Source organism: Plasmodium malariae (assembly GCF_900090045.1).
Source record: "Plasmodium malariae genome assembly, chromosome: 14".
NCBI classification, from domain to species: Eukaryota; Apicomplexa; class Aconoidasida; order Haemosporida; family Plasmodiidae; genus Plasmodium; species Plasmodium malariae.
This window is the reverse complement of record NC_041788.1, coordinates 199,508-219,872: the sequence shown is the minus strand read 5'-3', so window position 1 is coordinate 219,872 and position 20,365 is coordinate 199,508. Positions and strand designations below refer to the sequence as shown.

Below are 20,365 nucleotides of genomic sequence, written 5' to 3'. Positions count from 1 at the left end.
TTATTACAATATACAATTAAAATTTAAATTCTTTTTGACGATTATACCATGTATTGCGATTTAATTGTATTTCAAATTTATTAAATATTTTTGTAATATAAAAGAATCAATTATGAATAAATTAAATTTACTTATACATCATTATTGAGTCCATGGGAATCATACATTACTATGCTTATGTTTTTCGTTTTATATATATGTAAAATTGCATAGTAAAAAAAATTTTATTTTTATATAGTTGGACGTGTAATTTTGTATAATTTGATATTTATAAAGTTAATTCCTTATTTTATTATTTTTATTTATTAAATATATAAAAGATTTTAACTTTAGAATAAATGTAATTTCTTGTGCATTAAAATATAATGGCATTCATAAAAAAATTTAATGTAAATATCACATATATATATATAAAATTTAATAATAAAGGCTTTATAACATTTGTATTTAAAAATCTATAAATATTTTGAAACTTTTTTAACAAGAACTAGTACATTTTGATTTATGAATAAAGTTTTTTTATTTTTTGAAAACATTAAAAATGAATGATACTTAAAAAATTTTAATGAAATTTTCTCACAATAAAGTTTTTAATTTTTTAAAATATATTTATATTTTTATATCTGTACAATATTTGTTAGAAGTTTACAGCACAATGAACTGATGCTAAATAATGAGCCTAAACTTACGTTGTGATTCACGGGTTATAAACTGGTGTCTTATATAATAAATAGTTGATGTGAACGAAACATGGAATAATAAAGTTAGCATATTCATGATTTTTATATATAAAATATGAATTACTATATTAAATTGAATTCACTAAAATTTTTTATCTTAATTCTTATTTCTATTCGTTATATATTTTGAATATAAAAAAAAGAAATTAGTAAACATAGAAGGTATCTGCAATGTGGTAAAAATTTTTTATGAATCATTATTAAAAAAAAATGTCAAATAAATTAATAATTAGCAACAATAATAAGAATGCGTTATATTTATATATTATTACTCAAGTGGTGTTGAAATGAATATCATCAGAACACTTTATATTCAAAAGTTTTTATAAAGGGCTATAAGATATTTTTTATTTAATATATGAAGATGTAAGACATATAGTTATAACTTTACAAATGTTAGTTAATTTATAAGGAATATATTAGTTATCGCATATTAATATAAGTAACATTTATATATGAAGAGGCTATATTTATTATAAATATATTACATATAAAATTATTCAACATTTTGAATTCAAGTTATTTATAAAATGTGTATCAAAAAAAAAAAAAAAAATGAATAAAACAAAAATAATGAAAAGGAAAAGGAAAAAATTTAATTATAAATTTCATAGCTTTAATAATAATTTATAAGAAAAATAAAAAATAAAATAATAATTGTCCATATATCTATTTTTTCTTTTCTAATTGTTTATTTTTTACCTCTTTTAATATTACACTACAGATAAATAGTAGTGTATTATGCAAGAATAAATAATCTACTATTATTTTATCGACTGTTGCGACTAATTAAATCATTATATATATATTTATATATGTACATATATTATTCTATAAGTATATAATTATTCACATTATATATATAACATTTTGTATAAGTGTCTGTTAAAATTAATATTACAGTAACGCTTACGTTCTCCAAATACACCAAAATATTTTACTCTTTCGTTTTAGAAAATATAATTTATTAGTTACAGAACCTAATAAGGAGTTGCAAAGAGGACACAACTATGTTTTATTTTTTGTTTATATGAATATAAAATTCCTAGAATAAGAGATGTAATACTGTGATATTATCTATGAGTATTATATATATATTCAATATGTATTTATTTATTATATGTTTATTACTCCAATATAACATATTAATTGAAGAATAATTTATATCATATATGTTATACTGCATTTTATGTTACTACCTAATTCATTAATATTTTCTCCAGATATACTTAGTAATTGCTTTTCTACTTAAGATGTAACTTTATATATTAATATGAAAGAAGAATAAACTATAAAAAAGCGTAAAAATTTTTTTTTTCCATGGCGAATTAAAATCGTTATTATTTAACATAAGAAAAATGAAGTTGTCTTTAGAACAATATTATATTCTTATAAAAAAATAACATTTGAATATTATGTTAAATAGAAGATGTTTAAGCAAAATAATTGTTTAAATAAGGTAAAAAGAACATTAACAAATAATACATATATAAATAAAATGAAAAATAATTTTATGATGAATAAAAATTCAAGATATATTATTAACAATTGTGAAATGCTAGCGCATAATATTATATTATATAATAATCTAATATATATATACAGTAATAATATATATTTTAAAAATGTAAGTCATAAATTCAACTTTTCATATAATTTCACAGAACAAAATTAGTTATTAAGTAATAAAACAAGAAAAAGTCCTTAAATTTTCTTGATTATATTAATATTTATTATATAAAAATTAATTTTTTTTTATATATATGCCTTCACTTTTGGCTATTTTTATTAAACCAATTATTAACATAACTTTCTTATAGATTTTTTAACAGGAAAAAATAATCATATCTATTTGGAAAAATTTTTAAATAAATGTATTTTATTCCTCATATTACACTCTTATTATCCTTTATGTTATTAGTTACTTCACATTCTTGTTTTTATTATTTCGATTTCTAGGTCACACAATTTAAAAAGTATTTTTCATAGTCATAAACTAATTTCAACTGAATATTATCAGAATACATTTTTTTCAGTGTAAACTTATGGATTTATAAAAAATATTTTTCTGCTATTTCATTGTATTTATCTATTATTGCATCTTTACCTATAGAATTTACGTATGTATCGTCTTCTCTTATCCATTCTTCCATACGCCTTTTAAAGTCGTCCTCCTCCGTATAATGGTGAATTTTATTACTTAATCTATTTTCTGGGAAATCGTCGCTAACTTTAATTAGGTTTTCTGTAATTTCTGGTTTTTTATCTGCGTTTTCTTCTATCTTCCATTCATTAATGCAACTATCCAAATATGATTCTCTATTTTCAAAGTTCACTTCTTTTTTACATTCTTCTAATATAGTCAAAAGCACGAAAATACACAGCTTTGCTAATAATTTTTTTTTTATATATTTATATAATTCTTCATAATTTTCTTTTTTTTGGAGTTCTTCTATATTTATTAGAGTTACATAATTTTTAGTATCTTCATTAACATATTCATCTGATATATTGTGAAAATCCTCTTCGAATCGTTGAAAAAAGTCCTGTTCCAAATATTGTTCTATAAGAATACCCTTTTTTGATATCCACTGTTTCCATGGATCTTTTTCCCTTTCTATAACTGAGATTTCGTATTTTTCATTAGAAGATTTCTTTTTTATTTCTTCTATTTCTTGCATGCAGGCTAGTTCTTTTTTCCATTCATTTTTTAAATTATTAAACCAATACTGTTTTTTCAATTTTTCAGAAATATATCTATGTCTTTCTATCCATTTATTCCATAGAATATTTTGTTTTGTAATATCATTGCCACTTTTAATATTTTCTGTTATTAAATCATCATTTGTTAAATTAGGATAGGCATTATGTTCATTTTTTGTGAACTTATCTATGAATATTTTTAAGAATTCTTCTTTATTTTTTTCCCATCCTGCATTTCTGCATTCTTCGAGTACTTCCATATGTACTTCTATTATGGTTTTGGATCTGTCTTTTTTTTGCTTCGACAAGTTTACTTTTTTTTTACGTTCATTTATTTTAATTTTTTTTATGATTTCTTCATCATCATATATTGTGTGTTCTAGATGATCATCTGTGAAAAACTTACTTTTTCTATCAAATCGTGAAGGTACTTTTATTCTAAGGAATTTCATTTGTTTTCTTTTTATCTTTTTTTTTTTTTTAAACATCCCTATTAATACGTACTACAAAGAAAAAATGAACGAACCGTTTGTAAAATAAATTATTAGAATTATCAAATTCTTATTATATATTTACGATTATATTTTTATTTTACTTTAATAAAAAAAGAAAATATAATAATAGTAAGTATACTTATTAAAATAGATGATATATAATTGTTAGATTTTTTTAGTACTTGACCTGCAATATCTTTTTGAATACATATATATATGTAAATTAATTTATGTAGTTATTTTTAACGTAACAAAATAAATAGCATTAATGTTACCTGAAGATATATGGGGTAAAGAAGGAGTAGGTGAAAGTGGGGCAGGAATAGATGCAGGAATAGATGCAGTTGTTTCGATCCTAAGGGGATCTACCGATGCTTCTGGTTTTGAAGGAAATGTAGAATCATATGATGATTTTTTTTCTTCGTGCTCGGAAGCTCCTGATGTTTGTTCGTTTTTAGTTTGAGAATCCTGAATTTTCTTGGTGTCACCTTGAGTACCTGAAGCTTCTGTTGACGATAGTGTCTCAGTTTGAGGTTGAAGATCCTGTTGAACAAGTTGTTCTTGTTTCCCATGTGGAATGTTCGAACCTTGTTCCTTTGTAACTTGAAGTTCAGATGGAATGCTATCTATTGTTTGACCACCTTCTGAGATACTTGTTTTTTTTTCTGGGGAATCCTGTTGAGAAGTTGTAAGTGCATGCTTAACAGTGCATATAGGAAGTTCATTAAATGTTTTAGGATTATGTATATTGCATTTATTTGTTGGAAATTTGGGTAATATCTTTTTGCAATTACTTTCAATGAGCGTTTTCTTTTTATTAAACTTCATCTTTTCATTTTGAATCCATGCATTATATTCATAAATTTTATTTGAACATGTCTCATCACAACTATCTGAAATTGCATGTTCTCCTGTAAGACATTGTATTCCTGCCTTTTTTTTTTTCATTTCATCGCAGAAATTTAATGCTTCATAGTTTAATTCTAAAAGATTTTTATCCTTTTCTTCTAAAATCGGAAAGCATCCGCCAAATTCGTTATATAGCGGCTTATAGAAAGATTTTACCCAATCCTTTAATGCCCCTTCCCACCTCTCTTTTTGTTTCATATAGTATCTGGATGGAGTCTTATTCTTAATTAGATAACTAGCCAATTCTAGGCATGTATTCCTAAACGTTTCTTTATTGTCCTCATTATATAAGCTACGAGTTACTTTTTGTACATGTGATCGAATCGTTGTAAATTCTGGTTGAAAATAGAACTCAAATGCCCCAAAACCTTTAACACTTAAATCCTAGATTGCAAAGAATTATTAAGAATTATTTAATCATTAATTTTTGCATTAGTTATGTTATCCATTTTTTTATCATAAATAAATAATTTATGAATATATATAATCATAATTAAAAACAACTAATATTACCAGGGATAAGCATTTTTCCATAATGGATATATATATGTTATTACTTTATCTCGTTATATATAATAATATGAATGAAAAATACAAATTTGTAACTTTTATGAATAACATAATTATAAAATTAATATATATTATTTAACACGAATTTTAATATAGCCAAGTACTTGGGAATTTACATAAGGTCTACCAAAATAAATTAATACATTAATATTTATTTTATATGTTTCCTATATTATTTTGTATTATGTAAATATATCACAAAAGTATATATGCTCTTTTTATATTTTACTATTAAATAAATGATAAATATATAATTCTATGAAAAATTTACATTCATCTTATAAAGTAAAATCTAAATATATAACATTATATAATTATATATAAGTAACATTAATTAACAAAATAGAAATTATTGTATAAAACACCGATTAATATATGGAGAACATTTTTTTTCTTTTTTTTTTATTATAAACATATATTTTTAATTATACTATTACCTGTATTAATGTAAAGGACTCATTTTAAACTCTTTATCTACATAACATACATAATATATAAAAAATGTCATTAATAGTAATGAAAATATGTATACCTTTTATAGTTTAATTATTTTGCTTTATTTTAGATATAAGCAATTATACTGATATATTTATTTTTTTAATATTTTTTTAAATTTACTATGTTGTATCATGAGAATTGATATAATAATATAAAAATTGTGCTCCATAGTTATAGTTGTGCAAATTACATGCCATTATAATATTATTATTCCTCTTAATGTTTTATACATATCATTTACGTAAAAAATCATTATTTATGGTATATATTATACCAATAAATATCTTTTTAATAGAATAATTAATTATATATGCATATACTTATATATAATCATATGACTACTTTTATGTAATAATGATTTAATATGAAGTAAATTTTAATTAAAAAGTATATTTATGTTTATTAATTAATATATGAATATTTGTTCACTTATTCAAAAAATTCAAAATTATTAAAATATTCTTAGAAAATGTATGATTATAATATATTGTCTATGAAAAGTTAAATAAAGTAAAACATAATTATAAAAAATAATAATAATATAATTTAATGTAAATAGAATAATATATTACATTAAATAATAGAAAAAATATTGAAGCCTCAGGATTATTTTTTGTATATATATAGGGATAGAGTGTAATGAATAGTTTAAAAGATGCTCTTTATTATTTATTTTTTTTTATGCATTTGATAACTATGTGAAAATACCCTTTAACAATATTAGTAGTTATTATTTTATGATTTAAAATAAAAATATGAATTTTTTATTTTATAACAGTTTATAACGTGTAAATCAATAAAGAAAGTGACAGAACCATTTAAAGGTATGTATAGCAGATTAGGTTAATCTATTATAATTTAAATTTATTCTTGATAATTTTAATTGTTCTTCTGAAAGAAATACATAAGAGATACGAAACAGTTATTAAATTAAAAAAATATATATATTAATGAAACATTTTTGTAACTGATTACTTCACCTAAATAATTAAGTTCTTTTAGCTAGGATTAAACAATGCAATGCATAAAAAAGAAATTTGTTTCTTTTATTTCAAAATTTTGAATTTGAAATTATCCAAATTTTTTGTTGTTCACTTTCTTTTTATTTTAATTTCTTACATTATATATAATTTGTTTTAAAAAATATTTTTATTCATAACTATATACATTGGTATATACATAAAATATTATTATTATTTTTAAGATATTTCATATTTAAATTGTTGCATTTGAATATGTATAAAATATGGAGAACATAATTCATAAAGAACATATAAAAGTGGGTTTATATGTGGCAGTATAAAAGAAAAGTATATTTTCTTAAATACATAAAAGCATATTAAAAGTACAGGGAAATATATGTTTTAAAATATACATGTAACAATATTTAATTATTATATTTTCCTTAGGGTTTTATAACTATATAAAAATATTTTATTTATTTTGTTGTTTTATTTTTCATTGTTTTGCTTTAATATATATTGAAATATATTGTATGATGCTGAAGTTTATTTATCACATATAATTTGAAGTAATGAAAAATTAATTAATATCAACATGATATATTATATATTTTTTCATAGTTCTATGAATGTATAATTTTTTTATTTAAAAAAATAATATTTAACTTTAAAATATAATATTTCACGTATAAATTTTTTTCAAATTAAATGCAATAATATAATTGCAATATATATATGAATTAGAACAACAAAAAAATTGAAATATACGTAAAATTAATCATATTTAATCTTATTCAATTACGATATATAATATATTATAATTTTTTCATGTTTAATATATAAGGATACACAATATAAGATCTCTTATACATATTATTATAAAAAATCAGTTACATATGTAAATTTAAAGTACACATTATTTAACATTATGGCTCATAATTATACATATATTATAACAGTGAAAACAGCCTTAAATTATAATATACGTGAAAAATAAAATGAAAATATTTTTTTGATAAATATGATTTAATTTTATGAATACTGTTTTATTTCTATAAATAAATATAGATTAGCATCATATTATATAAGGAACTCCTCCTCATATGTCACATTATTCAAGATATCATAAATTATATTTATCCAGTTTTTCTGAATTTAGGGTATGCGCTATTTTTGTTGAGTTTTAGTTAATATTATTTAATCCTATTTGATTTTATATTATAATTCCATTTATAATTATTTTAATACCAAATTGTGTAAGTATAACCATGACAATACATAATTTGAATTAGAGGTTTTATTATATATGACAATTTAATTATCCTATTATAAAAGTGAAAATTCACGAATTACTCTTGCATGAATATAAATAATATCATTATTATTAGCAGTTTTTTATTGATTCAATGAAAATTTTATTTTCCCATTTTATCTAGTGATAAAGTTATGCATGTTTATTCGTTGAAATGCCCTTTTATACATATATTATATTGATTAATTTCTGATAAATACTGTATATCTTAACAATGTTAATCTTGCATAATAATATTAATATTGTCTACATATTTTATATGTATATGCTTTTACGTTTTTTCTATCCCCTCTTCACAATACGTAAATTTCAATAAAATATTTATGCATTAATTTCATTTTGTCTTTTTTTATCAACTTAAAAATTTTTATTAGCTTCTTTTTATAAGAATACACTAGAGTTCTCTCTGAATTATAGTCATATATATAATATTTTCTTCGTAATATTATAACTAAAAAATTTATTCTCATATTTTTTCGTTTCTGTATATTTTTAAAATACACTAGAATTAACTTGTTGAAAACTATTTATGAAGAAATATATTTATTAATGAAATTGAACAAATTGAAATTTTGTGTATGATTATACATTATATAATACCTGCTATCAGAGGAACATATCAGATCATGTTCAGAATAATTTATTTGTATTTATTCATTTTTCTTATTATGTTATTTCAAAATATTTACTTTTTTTTTATTGAATACAACAGAAAAGTCTATATAAAGTAAACTACCTTTAATAATATTATATATAAGTAAATTCAACACTGCTATAACGGTGATTTTATGTAATTAAATTAGAAAGACAAAGAAGTGCTTCCTCTTTTTAGTTAGATTAATTTATAATTTTAGAAGAATGAAAATATAGAATAACACTGCAATAAAGGTTAACGTAATAATTGAACATAATGATGTAAATTTATGTCCTAAGTTATTATAGGGTGCCTTTTTTTGTGATAATATACACGTAATTCAGAAATTTATAGTAGATTAATTTAGCCAAATAGGATATTTTAAAAACAATGTAATTTTTCAATTAGCCATATGAGTTTTATTAATGCCATATTTATTTTTAATGTTTTGGAACTGAGCATGAAAATTATTGTCTTTTTTATAATACAATTTTATATATGGTAATATAATTAATATCATATTTAAAAATAGACGCAATGATTTTTATATGATTATAAGAATAAATATTTTTTAGAAATAATAAGCATGTAAATTTTATTAAAAATATAAAAAAGGGAAATATTCTAAGCAGTTTTTCATTTTTGAAATGGAAAATATATTGTTATATATAAATATATTATAGTTATAACCATATAAACGATATATTATATTCATTATAAATTTATCATTTATATGAATACATTATTCTTTGCGCGTATTTTACTATATAGATAACTTAAGTATAAAGTAATATTTTGAAATTTAATATTACTTTACATTTAAGTAATTTTATGAGAATGTAATAAATATTAATAATATTTTTTATTGTAAATAAAAAATATAATATAAAAAATATGTAAAATTCATTGATATATATAATAACATAATTCACTTGTTGAATATATATTTAAGGAGACAATTAGATGTTCAAAAAGAAAGTGAATATATTTGTATATGATTTTTAAATCTAAAAAAAATAAGTAATTTAGCGAATGCAAATATACTTTTTAGAATAAAAGATTAAATATATGTTTAATGAAAATGAATGTTGTTCAAATATAAAAGATTCATAAGTAAATTTTTCGTAACATTCTAATATAAAATACCCTTATATTACATAATTTATTTTATAAGTTATATGTATATTATTATGAATACTTAAATTCTTTTAAAATATATTTCATAGAGAAATATTAGCTGTATGTATAAATGTAAGGCAACCAAATTATGAGAAAACGCCAAAAATACTTTATAAGTACCTTCATATATACTGTCACTGATGTTTTATATATATTATAACAATGCAAATGAAATAATGTTATTTTTTGTAAGTATAGTTTTTTGGTCTGTAATTTAATAAAGTATATTAAAGTTAGCAATAGTTTTTTATTATTTTAGCTATTTCTGTAGACATTATAACTATTTAAGAATAATAATACAATGTTATATCCAAGACGATTAAAATAATTGTATGCATATATTATTTTTATAATTTTCATTTTATCAGATATGAAATTCAAAAATAGAAATATTGGTGTATAATATATATTTGTTATTAAAAGTATTCTTTATAATATATTATTAATATAATTATGTCGATTTATTATATTTCATCCATGAAACTTACTCCAACTGCAGTATTTTTAGGATAATAAATAAAAAATAATATATTGTTTCTAGTATTATAAATAGAAAAATTGTTAAATCACCTACTCTAGTATATTATATTGTCATTCTTTGTAATATTCTATGTATATATTGTGTGCTGCTTATTAATTGTGAATTTATGTAATTTGATATATTTTTAAATTAGTGATATTTTACATAATATTTCTACAAAATTATTATTTTTAATCTCTTCGTCTGTTTTATTAATATATTAATATTTTTTTTAAATACATATAATTAATTAAAAATAAAGTTAAGTAATCAAGTAGATAAATCCATTGATTTTTTATTCTGAAATAATAGAATGAATTTAACTTAATTAAAATATATAAGTTTCCAAAATTATGATACTAGAATAAAACGTAAATCTTTATTTGCTTTTATAATGCGTATTTCTTTATATATTTTGTATTTCCGTGTAAATTTGCCTTTTTTTTAAAAATTATACTCATTAAAATATTATATGTACTTACAGACGAAATAATATATTTGTTATAATTAACATAACGTATTTTTTTATTACTATAATTATTATATTATAATAATTAATATTTTTTATTAAATTACACGTTTTAACAAAGTAAAATGTTTACAAAATTACAATTATTAATATGATAATAATCATAACATTTGTAATAATTATATTAATGTATAGAAGTATATATAATATATATATTCTCTACAAACTGTATTGTAGATAAACTTAACATTTATATATAATAAAAAATAACATATTTATTTCTTAGTTTATTTTGAAAATTATTAATAAAATAATCATTTAATTAATAACTTAGTTTAAATAAGGAAATTATAATTTTTACATAATAATGAAACAATTAAAATTATTTTATTTTAATGAAAGTAATTTTACATTTTATATCTGATAAAATAAAAATAGTTTTATACATTTTACTATGTATTTACTGAGTAATAACAAAAATATAACTTTAACTAAATGTAACATCATTTATCTTCATAAGCATATCATTTTAATTTTAGCAACTTGATTACATAATTTAAAAAGTTTAAATGATGAAACAAAAAATAAAATTACATATTATTATTAAAATTTCTATGTTTCTCTTTCTAACTTGGATATGTCATTTTGGCAATAATCTGGTACTGTTATTTAATTTAATGTCATTTGTTTAAATTACATTTATAGTTCCTGTTATTTTTTAATAATACTGTTATTTTAGCATTATACTATTTATTATTCTGAATAATAAATAATAATTTTTCTCCTTTAGAGTACATTTAGTAAGACCTTGGATAAAAATTTCTATCTTGATAGAAAATTAGCTACAAGAAATTACCGATCACTAGTAAAATATAAGCAAGATTATTCAAATAATGAATGTTTAAAAGAAAATTTTCCGAATAATGGAGTGAATGAAAAAAATGATATATATAGTAATAAAAAGGGGACCAAAATAAAAAGCAAACAATCAAATAGAAGTTTGTTAAATAAGGCACAATACTATACAGAAGTTGTTGATTATAATAATGGAATGTTTGATGGAAAACATTTCCATTTTGAAAAAAAGTTAATAAAAAAAAAAGATTACGATAATATTATTGAAAGAAAAAGGAGGATTAGAAATATAAGTTTAAAGAAAATAAAATTTAGAAGTTATAGTTTCGGAGTTGCTATATTATTTCTTTTTTTCTTGCTAGGATTTGGATACCCCGCATTGCATCATTATAGTGTGTTGGAAGGAGTAGGAGAAAAACTCATAGAATTACTATCAGTTTTTTATGATAAACTTAATAAGGCATTAAAAGCCTCCGAAATGTGTATAATATTATATAGCATAGTTATTGTTATATTATCTGTCATAATTATAGTAGCAATATATAAAATCTTAAGAAATAATGAAAAATATAAAATAATAAAGCTGATGACTGAATAAAACAAATTATAACGAATATCTATTTCTCATTAAGTAAATTATTAGTATGAACCAATATGTGAAATATCCTTAGTTATATATTCTTAATAAACATTACTATAATTTCCATAATGTTATAAATGTACGTTTGTATACCATATTTTTTAATGAAAAACAGCAAAAAATTATGCTCTTCATTTTTTTATGAACTTGAATTTTCTAAGGTTTTTCAAATTGTATTTCAAAGTGTTATTTATGTAGAATTAATTATCTATAAACTAATGTTCATATTTATGCTTTTAAATATATTTCTCTTAAAAATATATATTAATCCTTTAGAAAGAATAAAAAGTGTCACAATTCATATATATTTATAGAACGATGATAGCTTGCATCAGTAATGAAAGGTGCTGATTTATATTTTGAATTTTCCTTTGAGACCAAAATTATTTGTTCAGTTTATTAGTCAATATGTGTTATATATTAAAATTAAAAGTAACTGCTTCTTCTTTTGTATTTAATAAAGAGAACTGTATGTATTTTGTTGTACTGATATATATGTACACGTATACATATTTTTTTCTTTAAAACGTAATAATTATTCTATAAAATACTTATGAATAATATAGAAAAAAAAATTTAATATAAAAATTGATACATCAGACTTCATTTTTTAGAGTAGTGTGAATGTAAGATTATACTATTTAACAAAGCATTTTTGTTTATTTATAAATTACTAATAATCATGTTTTAATTTGTGTATTCTAGTTTTTTACTAATATATGAAAAGTTATATTAAATTGCGCTGTTATTATTGTGCTTAATTGTGGTGCTAATTGATCTTTACACAATTATCAATATATATATAATATTTTAAATTTACAATTTAATATAATATGTATTAATATTATGTTTTATGGGGTTATAAGATTAAATTATTAAATTATAATAAATAAGGCATTAATTAGTAACATATACGAATTATTTTTATTTTCCTTTACATAATTGTAAATATCTAAAAATGTTATATATACCTAAACTTTTAAATTGTAATCAATAGTTAAAGCAAATATATATTTTCTACAATCTTTTCTTTGTGTGCTATTATTTTTTTATGTATTTGATTTATATTTTATGGACGTCTATATATATGTTAAGGATATAATATTATATTAAAGATATTTAAAAATACATAGAGATTATATTGATAATTCCTAACACATTCACAATATTAATATTAATTTTTAAAATAAATTCTAATAAATTATAATTTTATTTTTATTTACAAACATTATGAATACAGGTTTATTTTTCATTTTACTGCTAAGAAATACTCAAAATATAGTATTGTAATTTTAATTTGAGTAGTTTCTCTAAGTAAGGTATTACTATGTTTGTGTATTTTTATTCTGTTCTATTAATGGAATAGTTATATTTATTATGAGTATTGGGTAATTTTGGACATGTTTTTATTTATATGTGTATCTTAAATATGCATGATAAAATGTGCTGATAATAAAAGTGAAATCTTATTCATTCTTGTCAAAATTAAGAAAATGTTTTATTGAACTAAGATTATTATAATAATCATACTTTGAATACACGACTTACCATTTTTTTTTATTACATTATAATATTTTAGTGTATAAATATATATAAGTAAAAATAAAATAATAAATTAATTAAAATAATTTTAAAACATCTTATTTGCACATGATAATATAAATTCTTCTTAAATAGATATTATAATATTATAAAATGATTATACAAAAATAAAAAACTACAATTTATTTAAATTCTAAATTTATATTGTTTTATATATTTAGTATTATGATATAAATTCGATCTTTTATAAATATTACATATCAATAAAAAATGAAAGTGTTATAATTAAAATATCATAAAATATTCTACAAAATATCTTTTACAGCACTAGTTATTAATAATATGTAACTATAGTAACTAGTTTTTACAAAATGTTATGTTAATTCGTAGAAGAAAAAAATCGCTAAAATAAGTTATTACAGTCTCAATAAACAGAATAATAAATTATCTACATTCTCTACACTCTATATAATCCATGATCTATATAAATTCAATATATAAAATTATTAAGAAAATTTATATGTTTTTTTATTTTATTCTTAGAAGGATAAAAAAAAATTATTTAAATAATGATATATATTAAATAATTAGTCTTTGTATTTTTAATATTCATAAATAAACATATATTATTTCATTTTAATGATAATTTGATTATATAAAATAAAGATAAAAATTATATATTAAGAAGATGTATATCCTTGTCTTTGTTGTAGGAGGATTTGCATTTATATAAATTTTATTATGATTTTTCAAAATATATTTAAAAAAAAATTAAAAGGATAAGTATAACTTCTTTTATCATTAGAAGTATATTATATTATTATTAATAATTTACGTAGTATATTACAATAATACAAATATACATTATGGAAAAAAATTTTACGTCACTCTTATTAATTAATGTTACTTTTTTTATATTTTTAACTTGTATATTCTATTTCAGAAATGATGTGGTATGATAATAACATTCAAACGTTTATGAACTATTCATATTCTACTTATTTTATTTTTATTAATACAGCTTTTTACATTTATAATATTTATTTCTATAAATAATAAACATTTGCATTGATTTTATAGAGTATATTTAACAAATCATTAGATGGAAAACACAATGTAAATAGAAAATTAGGTTTAAGAACTAATAGATTATTAGAAAGATATAAGCATCATAAAAATTCAAGTATGATAGGGTTAAAAAATATTCCATATAATGAAGGAACAAAAAAAAAGGATACATTTATTGAGGAATGGTCAAAAACAGGGAAAAAAAATTCAAATATAGGTTTATCCAATTATGAAAATCACCATAAACAAGCTGAAAAAAATAAATCTATTATATTTGAAACAAAAAAATACTCTCATCTTGAAAAAAAAATATTCAAAGAATTGGATTATTTAAGTTTTCTTAAAAACAACAGGACAATCAATGATAAAGTCTACCAAAAAATAATGCGTAGAAAATTCCGATTACGAATTTTTATACCTCTAATATTGTTAATGTTGTTTTCAATATTTATCTTAGATATTTTTTGCAATTGTGGGCTTAAATGGGGATTGATTAGATTAGTGACTTTGTGTCATGGAAAGGGTTGGTATGGCCCTTTACACAAATTTTTGGAAAAATCCGAGTTAAATTGGTTATTCAAATCTACGAAGGAAATAGAAAAAATGATGTTAAAGTGTGAGAAAGGTAAATCAATTCCAGTAAAAGGACATGTTTATGTAGAGAGTTTTTTTGGTTATATTGTTTATATAGTACCATTATTAATATTAGGTATCACAATTATATTAGGGCTTTTTTACTACCATAAAAAAGTTAAGAAATATCAAAAAATAAAATTTAGGAAAAGATAAAATTAATAACAAGATATATTTTTACTTATGTAATGAAGTCAATAATATGAAGTAAAACCTGTAATATCTTTAGCACTATTCTGAATAAATATGAGCATAATTGCTTAAAGTTTATAAATGCTACTACTTATCGTTTATGATATGAAATGGCAAAAATATATGTTCTTAGTTTTGTTGTGAATTTGAGGATTTTAATGTTTTTTTAATTTGTATTATAAAATAGAGTTTCGTTTTGAATAAATATGGTGTGTTCATATATACATTTTTGTTTTTAAATATATTTTCGTAAAAAATATGTATGCATATCAAAATGAATATACAATATCATAATTTATAAAATTTAATAGAGCGCTAATTTATATTTGATATAGAAATAGTTGATTTGTTTTAGATCTTTTTCTAGTTTAAAAGTTTAATTTTTTTATTGTTTATTAAGAAAATATATTATTACTTTATATTAGAAGTATAAGTGTCCTCTCTGTAATGAATAGAATGTCATTATATTTTGTTCCATTGATATATATATATATACTTTACAAAAGAAGAACTTAATATATGTACTATGACATATATTTTTAATGTGAAGTACGTTATAAATCATAACTACCGTAAAAAATATTTTATTATAAATTTAGTTATTTTTTTTTTTAGGGCATTAATGTGAAGTTATAAACACAAAACAAAATAATGTCTTTTTTATATTAGGATTATGCATTATAATTTACTAAGAATTGAATTATAAATACATACAATTAAATGAATAGGTAAAACCATTTAGTTTATTATAATAGTATTTAATTGTGGTATTTGTTATATTTTGGGAAGAATATTTAAAAGTATAATTATTGAAATATATAAATAAATAAATGAACTAAATATTTTTTTAACTTTTGTTTTTTAAATTATTAAAGGATAAATTTAATGAAATAATGCAATTATATATTAACAGATAATATGTATAATTTTTTGATATATTTTGCTTTTTTATTATAGTTAAAATTTAAAATATATGTAAAAAGATATATAATATTTAGTGATAATTGAATTAAACATATATTTTCTACAATCATGCAATATAGCGAATGTCTTTTTTATGTATTTTTCCTATATCTGTGTATAAATACATTAAGAAGAAAGGTAAATAATTTTAAATGTATATAAAAATATATGTATTTTATAATTAATTACAATTTCATGTTTATTACGCCTAATTTTTAAATAAAACTATATTAATAGAAAAAGTATCATATTTTTTATAAGCATCTAATCAATACAAGAGATCTATTTTTTGGTTAGATTAGTTATAATTAAAACTATTTAATAAATAAAATTTATTTTATTTGTACAATTTTAAGTTAAATAATCTCACATAATTTTACATTAAACATCTGTTCTAGTAAATTTCATGATTATATTATATTTGTTAAATTTAATTTACTATAGATTCAAATGAAATTATAATATTAATATATGCCTTAATTATTTCACTTATATATGCATTGCAAATTATTATTTTGTGAATTAAAGAAAAAATATACTTTTTTTTTGGTAAAAACTTACTTAGTACTTGGGGAAGTCTAGTTGACATATATGATGAATCCTGTGTAGAGAATGTGAATAGATTGATAATAATTTTTATAATAAAAAATATTTTTATATATTTGCTTTTGTTAATATTTAGTATTTATTTATTTTATTAATATATTTTCTCCTATGTTTATAATATTTATGTATATATATATATATATGTATATGTAAAATAATTTTATTATGATAATATATATTTTTTTTATTTTTTCAAATATAATAAATAAATAAGACGATTTTCTAGAAGATCGAATTCTATTTCATCTTGTACCTGCAGATATGGAAACTATTTATGCATTAAATGCATCTATATATATTATCTGAAATTTGTAATGAACTATAATAAAGATTAGTACAATTTTTTGTATTTCTTTGTTTTTTATTAGAACCTAAGTTGAATTAATTTTTATGTTGTTCTTAGTATGATAAAATATAAAGTTATAAGTACATATTTATATGAATGTTTATTTTAGCTATCTATTATTATAAATAATACTTGAAAAATATATATGAATTGTTAAAGAATCTCTACGTGTAGTATGTCTGTATTTTATAAAATTGTAATCTGATTAATATAATTAAACTTTAATTATTAAATGAATTCTTATGTGTTAACTACAAGTGAGAATGACATATTAATCAAGTAATATACAGCATGGAATTTAAACTATTCTTTGTTTTTATTAATAATTATTACTAAATCCATTATGGAAATTTTATTCCGGAGCTATCATATAAAAATCAATTTTTATTTTTTCTTCATTATATTTACGCTAAACGTTAATTAACACACAATTTTTTTCGAATATTAATTGTAATATTATTAAATGTTTAATAATTATTTATGTAATACAATATTAATTTTCGTTATTATAATAATGCATATATTATTTTGGAATTATATTTGACCTTAAAAAATAATCATTTTATATTGTACGCATAATGAAATAACATAATAAATCAATTTAGTGAACTTTTATTGAATAATTTATATTAATATGATACATGATTATTGTATATTTATTTAAATTATATCTCAGTTGATGTAATATTATATTTCATATATTAATAAGTAATATAACTTTTAAAAGGAAATTAACTAAAATTTTCTTTATTTAATTAGTAAAATAATATAATTTACAAAGAAATAAATATAAACACAATTATATATATATGATAATGTTTTATATAGTTATTTGTTTGTTATCTAATAATTAATTTATCATGTGTGTAATATTTTGTTTTACAAGTTATAATAAGCTAACTCACATATGAAATATAGTAATATAATCTTTAAATAATTATTAATATTTTTAAATAATATAATATTTATACATAATAATTAAATATTTTTAGATATAGTAAATTAGGGAAATAATTTTGTGGACTACTATAATTTGATTGTTATTAGTTTATTTTCTTATATATAACAGTATATTTGAGACAAGTTATCTTCTATAAGTTCAAAAATAAAAACATATTAGCATCAATATTTTTGTCATTTACAGTATATATATCTTTCGTTAGTATTGAATGCATTCTCGTTCTTTTATGTTTCTTTCAAACTTTTCTTGCGTTTTTCTTTGCTTTTATTCTATTAGTTTTTAATGAGGTTCTATATATATTGTTACATATTTGCATGCCTCTATTCATTTTCGTAGTTATATTTTCTTTTTTTCTTTAACTTTTTCTAAATTGTTTTTAAATATTTACACGTATACATGAGAAACTAATATATATTGCATATATACATTTATACGTAAAGCATTATTTAGGTCCCACTTTTATTTATCATTTTTACCTAAATATTTTTCTTCCTTCTTTTACCTCGGATTTATACCTTTACTTTTGATATATTTTTTTTTTATTTTTTGCCTTTCTGTTTTTTCTTGAAATTAATACTTGAAATATTATAAATAATTAAATTTAATTATTAATTTTTAAGTAAAATGACTTGTACGAGAATTAAAAAAAAAAAAAAATTAGCATCCTTATTTAAGTGTTGTAAAAAATTCACTAAAGATTGAATGGAGTGCTGACTTGTTATTATATATGTTGTAAAATGCGTAATTATAATTGTAAATGTTGACATGATCATAATTAATTGTATACTATTAGCTGTTCCCTTAAAAATTAAGGGATAATGCAAGCAAAAATTTTAGTTAAAAAGGAAGTAGAGAATAGAGAGTATAATAATATGTACATTGTAAGAATAACAATGTGCACATAATGAAGAACACAACTTATTTTTGTTTGTTTATATTTTTCTATATAAGTAGTATCTAAATTTATTAACAGAAAGTTAATCTAAAAAAGGGAAGAATCTAGAAGATGGAAAAGGATAGTTGAAGCACCATGCCAAATTAAAACTAGAGCTAATGATAACAGGAAACATAAAAAAAAGAACAATAACATAAAGTATAATTAATTATGATAATAAATGTATAAATGTAAGGTAAATTTAAAGTTTTTCTTTCTTTTTAGTTTGTTTTGCATGTTAGGTGGACAACTAGAAAGATGTTCTTCTAATAAAGGAAGAAGGATATATATATAAACGGTTAATACAAAAAAGATACAAAAAAAAACTTGTAAATGTAACTATTTACCACATTTTTTCATTTTTTATTTTCTTCTCTTAGTTTGCTTTTGATCTTCAGGAGCTGCGAAAATAAATTTATAAATATGTATTCCATTGGAATTTAGGATTCTAAAAAATAAAATCTACTTTGTTCGGAAAATTTTTGTGTTACATATATTGCTATATTGTATCCATATGTGTGCATACGTGTGTCTTTATGTGTGGGTATATATGTATAAATTCCTAGGATAATGAGTGCACTTACTTTTTTCCACATAAGTACCATTCTATGTTTCATAAAATAAATATTTATTTT

General features: G+C 19.4%; 3 protein-coding genes across 3 annotated transcripts; 2 read left to right on the top strand and 1 right to left on the bottom strand.

The window, feature by feature from the left end:
- Window positions 1–2,791: 2,791 nt before the first annotated feature.
- PmUG01_14013500 (STP1 protein) lies at window positions 2,792–5,380 on the bottom strand (the record flags this gene model as incomplete). The annotated part of the gene is made up of 4 exons (XM_029007683.1): window positions 2,792–3,946; window positions 4,039–4,124; window positions 4,213–5,230; window positions 5,360–5,380. The coding sequence occupies 4 exons, from the start codon at window positions 5,378–5,380 to the stop codon at window positions 2,792–2,794; spliced, it is 2,280 nt and encodes a 759-aa protein (XP_028864048.1).
- A 6,182-nt stretch (window positions 5,381–11,562) lies between these two features.
- PmUG01_14013400 (fam-m protein) lies at window positions 11,563–12,443 on the top strand (the record flags this gene model as incomplete). Its single annotated transcript, XM_029007682.1, has 2 exons — window positions 11,563–11,649; window positions 11,781–12,443. The coding sequence occupies 2 exons, from the start codon at window positions 11,563–11,565 to the stop codon at window positions 12,441–12,443; spliced, it is 750 nt and encodes a 249-aa protein (XP_028864047.1).
- Window positions 12,444–14,893: 2,450 nt separating this feature from the next.
- PmUG01_14013300 (fam-l protein) lies at window positions 14,894–15,884 on the top strand (the record flags this gene model as incomplete). Its single annotated transcript, XM_029007681.1, has 2 exons — window positions 14,894–14,980; window positions 15,108–15,884. 2 exons carry the CDS (start codon window positions 14,894–14,896, stop codon window positions 15,882–15,884), a joined length of 864 nt encoding a protein of 287 aa, XP_028864046.1.
- Window positions 15,885–20,365: the final 4,481 nt, after the last annotated feature.